The sequence below is a fragment of the Spermophilus citellus genome (assembly GCF_964194105.1).
Source record: "Spermophilus citellus genome assembly, chromosome: 6".
In the NCBI taxonomy this organism is placed as follows: domain Eukaryota; kingdom Metazoa; phylum Chordata; class Mammalia; order Rodentia; family Sciuridae; genus Spermophilus; species Spermophilus citellus.
Genome location: NC_138187.1, coordinates 163,174,352 through 163,180,677, shown reverse-complemented (window position 1 = coordinate 163,180,677; position 6,326 = coordinate 163,174,352). Strand labels below are relative to the sequence as shown.

Below are 6,326 nucleotides of genomic sequence, written 5' to 3'. Positions count from 1 at the left end.
AACCCAAGAGACTTTTGTGACCTGATCCTGAAACTCTGGGAGATAAGGATAGTTCCTCCTAACCATAAATCGGTAAGAATTTATGAGTAAGAAGCCAATTAGAACCAGTCAGCATGAGCCACACAAAGTGACCTAAAATTGTCAAGGCCGTGGGGACTTGAAAACGATGTCACCTTGCTGTCAATCAAAAGTAAAGAGGTGAGCCTGAGCGGGACTCTCTGGAAACCTCTCTTGAATCCCCAACAAAACTGGAGTAAAGGACAGGTGCATTGTCCCTCTCCTCTCCCTTGAGAGGGTCCCCTTTCCCTTTCCCTCCCCTTCCATGAACTACTGAACGAAGCCTATTACTCTGAGCAACGTCTGGGATCTTTCCGACTTGGTTACCCGACTTGATAGCTCCAGTTATCCTGCTTCCCCACGTGTTCAAGTGCAACGTGGGCTTCTCCGGGAGGGGGCAGGGGCCTGTAGCTATCCCGTCTCCCAGGAAGTGAGAGCGTGCGCCTCTCTAGGTGCCACAGGCTTCCTTTGTTCCCCTGGTCTTCCCCGTCTCTCTCCTTCCTGCTAGTGACTGGGCCAGAAGATGCTCGCAGGGAGGGCCCCAAGGTGAGAAGAGAGGGGCTGGAGGGGCCTGGTGGAGTGATCTGGGCTGGAAGGGGCCCAGAGTGCACTAACTTTTATAACTCCCTGGAGGGAGGGACAATCTCTGGGACAGGTCACCGGAGCCACAGGTAGGAGCAGGGTGGAGGAAGGGCTCTGAAGAAATTAACATTTCAGTCCCTCCAACTTCCCAGACCCCAGTTGGCCTCCATTCTCTCCATCAACCCTGTCTATCTGTTCCGACTACCTGTCTTTAATTCTGTCTCCTGACTCGGGTTTGAAGAGGGGTCTTTGCATTGCCTCATTTTCTTTGAAGGCCCCAGCTCTGTGACACCCACACCCTCTCTTCCTGTTGGAATGGACACCTGGTGGGCAGGGTGGTGCCTGGGGGCTGCCATTTTCTGCCACGTCTCCTTTCTCACTCCTGCTCACTCCGAATGCTCGCGGCCTCAGGTCCCACACGTGACCCAGGGCTGCCTGCCTTACCGCAGGCCTTCGGAGCTGCACCCTTGCCAGGGAGACAAGCATGAGCACCCCCTGCCCTGGTGAGCTCGGAGCTCGTCCTAAGCCACAGCAGAGTCAGTCAGCAACCCAGGAGGAGCTCTGAGGCAGAGGCATTTGAAAGCACTGCTCCGGGTGGAGGGTGCCCAGGCTCCTCAGGCATCAGACCGAGGCAAGCTCTGCCTTCAAAGCCTGACATTCCAGGCACAAAAATGGGATTCCGTCTTGAGAGCAGGTGGGATTTTTAGTAGTATAAGGAAGGGTCTTTGTCTTAGCAAGCTCATCTTGCCAACCGTAGGCAGACAGCGGCAACCGAAGTTCAGAGTGAATGCTTATGTGGCCTTGCAGTTCAGCCCGACAGAAGGAACTGGACATTGACCAGCAGGAGGGCAGGAGGGACAGAGATGATGGGAGGGTGTGAGGGAGGTGAGCACCATGTTCAAGAGCAGTGGCAGAAGGTAAGGAGCAGCGGGGGGCTGAAGAGTCAGGAGCAGGGTGAGTACCTGAGCAGACCCAGGCAAGGGGGTCGGGAGTGCAGACCTGGGTTCTGACGAGGCCTGGTGCGGGGGAAGGGCAGACACACTGTCCCTTTAGCATCATGGCACCACGCAAAGGCTGGCCAAGGGTCAGCCCTTACCTGGCCTCTGTGTGTTCATTTTGAGCACCTCCTTGAAGAGCCATCTGATCTCCGTTTGTTCTGCCTCCTCCAGCGTCTCATGTCAATGCCCTTGTCTCTCTCTAGGGCACTTCCTGGTTGCAGGTCACCCTAATTCCAGGCTCACATCATTGCCTCCCCGCCTCCATCTTGCCTAGCCCACTTCTAATCCATTCTCCATAAGTAAAGGTGGCTTGGGGCGGGGCTCAGTGGTATAGAACCTGCTCCCAGGGCGGAAGGCTCTGGTTCAGTTCCCAGCACCAAGAGGAGTGGTGGTCTTTCCAAAGCTAATGTGTGCATGCACCTCCTCAGGAGAGTCATGGGGTGACTGCTCCCGTGGGCGGGCTGTGCCCTGAGCCCCCAACCCCCAAGACAAAGCTGGAGTTGCATGTCCCATGGCGTCACACACCCGAGTGCTCAGCGGGCTTCTCCAGACCCAGACCCAGTGGGCACACCCTGAGAACTTCCCTGAATCACCCCACAGCCACCTGTGAGCGTCCCTGCCAATGTGCTGTTATTGTCCCCATTTTACAAACAAGGGAGCAGATGGGTAGGGGCTTTGCCCAAGGACACACAGCTTGCAACTGGATCCAACCCAGCCAGCTGGGGTCCAAAACCCACCTGCCCACCATGCAGCCTCTTTTTCACTTGTGACCCGGGCAAAGCCTGGCTAGTTCAACTGAGGGCAAGTAACTTTTGTGGGTCCCTGTGAGGGACCAGATGGTCTACTTGCTCAGTAAGTACTAAGTTCATTCTCCTGAGGCTGCCTGCAGAGTTAGCTTGAAATGATCAAACGGAAATGTGGCTACACTCATTGATTGACATGTGCTTCCTGAGCTCTGGCAATATGTCCAGGCACTGGGCTCAGGGCTGGAGACAGAATGGGGACTGGACCTCTGTCCTCTGCCCTCCAGGAGCCCACTGGTGTGACAAGTGTTCAGAGGCTCCTAAAAAATGTCACAAAACAAAACCCAGAGCATCGCTTCTCTGATTGCCCTGGGCCCGAAGCCCTTGTGGATTATCTGTATCTTCCTTCTCCTAAAAGTAGCTGCCTGGTGCTCCTGAGACGCGCCCTGGGGTGCTGCAGCGAGCCAGGAGCTAAGAAGGCACTTGCCCAGGAATCGGAGAGGTCCCGGGGCTGCACCATCCCAGAGCCAGTGCTGCCATCTGCTGTCCACACAGAAGATGCGCCACGCCCATCCCTGGGGCAGGCGGTTGGCTTCCTTCAGAGATGAGCCCTGAGCAGGGATTTGCCGCAGGTCGTCAGGACCAGAAACCAAGCTTGGGTTCCTGTGAAAGTGGAGGCACGTGGACTCGGACATGTGGAAGGTGCAGGCTCCAGACTACCATCCAGTTTCTTCCCGTCTCACTCCCGTCTCACTTGCCTTTCTTAAAAAAGGAATGTTAACTGACACAATGTAACTGTAGATCTCTATGGGCTCTGGGTGATATTCCAATACATGTGTACGATGTGTAATGATCACCGCAAGTGACAGGTCTATCCCCTCAGACATTTGTCATTTCTTTGTGTAGATAACATTCAAAGTCCTCTCCACTGGTTATTTTGAACTATTCAATTAATTGTTGGCAGCTGGCTTACTCCTGCTACCCACCTGGTCCCTGTACCTGTCAATCATCCTCTCTCACCACCCTCCCCCGCCCTCCCCAGGCTCTGGTCACCACTATACCACTCTCTATCCCTAGGAGATCAATTTTCTTAGCTCCCACATGCGAGAACATGCAGTATTTGCCTTTCGGTGCCTAAGTTATTCACTCCGTGTCCTCCAGTTCAGTCTATGTTGCTACAAATGGCAGAACTTCCTCCTGCTTTGTGGCTGAATGGTGTGCCATTGGGTGTACACACTTCATTTTCTTTATCCTTCCATGCGTCTGTGGAGACCTTGGTTGACTCCATGTCTTGGCTGTCACACTTGTGGTCAGACCTCAGGGAATTACACCACTGTGCCTCCAACGAGGACTGCCTGTCCCTGTCTTCTCCAGGCTTGCCCATCTTGGCTTTGTCTTGGTCAGAAGCAAACAGAATGTGAAGGAAGCGTTTGAAGTCCCGAGGGCAAGTGTCTGCTGGACGGGCACCCCAGCACGGGGTGTGCTCCTGGAAGACTCGGTCTCCTGGGAAGCTGGTCACTCTGGCGGGCGCCTGACACGTGCCCTTCCTCCAGCAGCAGGGCCAGTGCTGGGGTGGGAGGAGGGCGCACTTCCAGGGCAGAGCAGCCCTGCACGATGGCTTGCCTCTGTCTCCCAGGGCACAAGGGAAGCCACGTGGAGCCTGCTCTCCTCTGGGCAAGCGCTGTCAGTGGCAGAGGGCACTGTAGGAAGAATGCCTTCGCTTTGCCCAGGAACAAATGGCAAATGGGAGACTCGAGGGACAAATGGACATCCTCAGGTGACGCGGTCCACCCCAGTTGGCCCAGGCTGCCTTAGCCCACAGGCAGTAAGCAAAAGGAAGACTTCCTCTCATTTATCCACAGATCACCTCCTACAAGTGGTCAGTGGAGACCTTTACCGAGCCCAGCCTCTAAAAATCATAGGTAAGTAGTGGACCCAGAAAGCGGGCAGGGACCAAAGAAAGACCTTTCCTTGCTTCCAAGGATGCCCGGAAGGTGGAGGATGCACATCTTGAGGCCAGGGGAGGTGCCATGGGAACAGACTGGAGAGTGGGCTGGGCCGACGGCGTGGGTCTCCCACGCCCCGGGAAGTCCTGGGGGTCTTTGACCATTTATTCAATGTCCTGGCTTTTTATGACCATGTCACAGAGATGGCCTGGCTTCAAGCACTGCAGCAGCGTCTGAAACACCTGGGTCTGTGGGGCCCCGTTTCCCCTGTGGTCCGGGCAGACAGAACGTTGGAACACCATGGAACGGGCTGAGCCACATCTGTCGGTCTTCCCTGTGGGCCTCAAAGTAGGCAGAGGTCAGGAATCGCCTCCGTTGCCTTTGTAGCTCGACCTCCAACACTGCTCGGTGCTTGGCGCGTGGTGCTTACTGGATGAGCAAATGAGAGAAAGCAGGGGAGGAACAGCCTCTGAAATGCTGGAGGCACTGACAAAGGAGAGGCCTCGACGGGCGTTGGGGGCAATGTGCAGCTTCAGGACCACAGCTCGGTGCGCGAGTGTGTCTGACACTGATGTGTATCTACTCATCACGCTCCTCGGCACTTTTTGCCCCCTGCCTTGCTGACACTCACGGCCAGGCATGGGGATGGGGAAGCGTGAGGAGCACGTGGGATCGGGGTGTGCTGGTGGCAGGGCTCCCTTCCCAGCCCCAGCTCCGATTGCCCAGCCCTCCCTCCCCAGCAGCCAGGCCTGCAGCCTCTGTGGCTGACCTTAGGGCTCTAGGGGACTCAGCTGTGCTGCCCAGAGGACAAGCACACAGCCGTGCCTCGGCATCTGGGAAATAAAGATGAATGCTACTGTTTCTCAATTAAAACACCCAACACCACACACGCACACACAACTTTGAGCATATAAAAATGCTCCAAATTATTAATAATCAAAATTATTACTACTGCAATTTTTTTAAGTTTTTTTTTTTGAGAGAGAGAATTTTAATACTTATTTTTTAATTTTTGGCGGACACAACATCTTTGTTTGTATGTGGTGCTCAGGATCAAACCCGGGCCGCACGCATGCCAGGCGAGCGCGCTACCGCTTGAGCCACATCCCCAGCCCCCACTATTGCAATTTTTAAAAACTAATTTCCCACTTGTTGATGCACATGGCTAGAGGGGCTGGCACACCCGCCTGGCTTTGGAAGCTGTAGTCAGGTGAAGCAAAAGTGTGTCTTTTCCAATCTTGTCCTTAGAGATCATGATGAAAGTTTGTCATTTACAAAAAGATTTAACAACTGGACATTTTAAAATAAACATTTTGAGTTTAATACATTAATTAAAAACATGTGCGTCACAACTCGGGATGCCACCCGCCTTGGTGCTGACGTTTTCCCATATGATACGACCAGCCCGGGCTGGAAAACACAGGCTGCAAAGCTCAGGGGAGGTGGAGGTGCGTGGGTGGGTGGAGTTAGGAGAGTGAGCAGGACCCTGCAGCCCCTCTCGACCCTCTGGAAAGAAGAAACCAACATGGGAGCGGGAGCGTGCAGGAGGCGGGCTGCAGAGGAAGGTGGGCCAGGAGTGGGCCAGGAGTCGGGGACAGTTCTTGCCACCGCCTGCCTCCTCCTGGAGTGTCAGAAAGGGTTGTCCAGGATGTTGACTCTCATCAGGAATTTGTTCTTTTGAACATCATGGATGTTTACCTTGCCCGATAGGATCTTCTCCCAGGAAGGGAGGCTCAGCACCGTTTGAAGCCACTGGTCCTCCAAGCTCTCCAAGGTGGAGTACCACCACTCCTGAGGGCACAGAGAATGGTGGGTTGGTGCTCCTGACCGTGTGAGTGTGGCGCGTCCGATCCCAGGATGCTAAGGCCCTCCAGCTTTCCAAGTCGCTCGACAAGCCGACCTGTGGCCCACAGCAGCCCGGGGACATGGCCTTCTCTCTCTCTCTCTCTCTCTCTCTCTCACACACACACACACACACACACACAAAATTCATTCCCCTA

At 54.7% G+C, this 6,326-nt stretch overlaps 1 protein-coding gene across 1 annotated transcript in view; it reads right to left on the bottom strand.

The window, feature by feature from the left end:
* Positions 1-5,712: 5,712 nt before the first annotated feature.
* The window catches only part of ADCY10 (adenylate cyclase 10), a 57,447-nt gene continuing 56,833 nt past the window's right edge, over positions 5,713-6,326 (bottom strand). Inside the window, exon 33 of the mRNA XM_081297524.1 lies at positions 5,713-6,117. Within this exon, the coding sequence (XP_081153650.1) occupies positions 5,956-6,117 (162 nt within the window). The 3' untranslated portion in view covers positions 5,713-5,955. The remainder of the gene's footprint in view (positions 6,118-6,326) is intronic.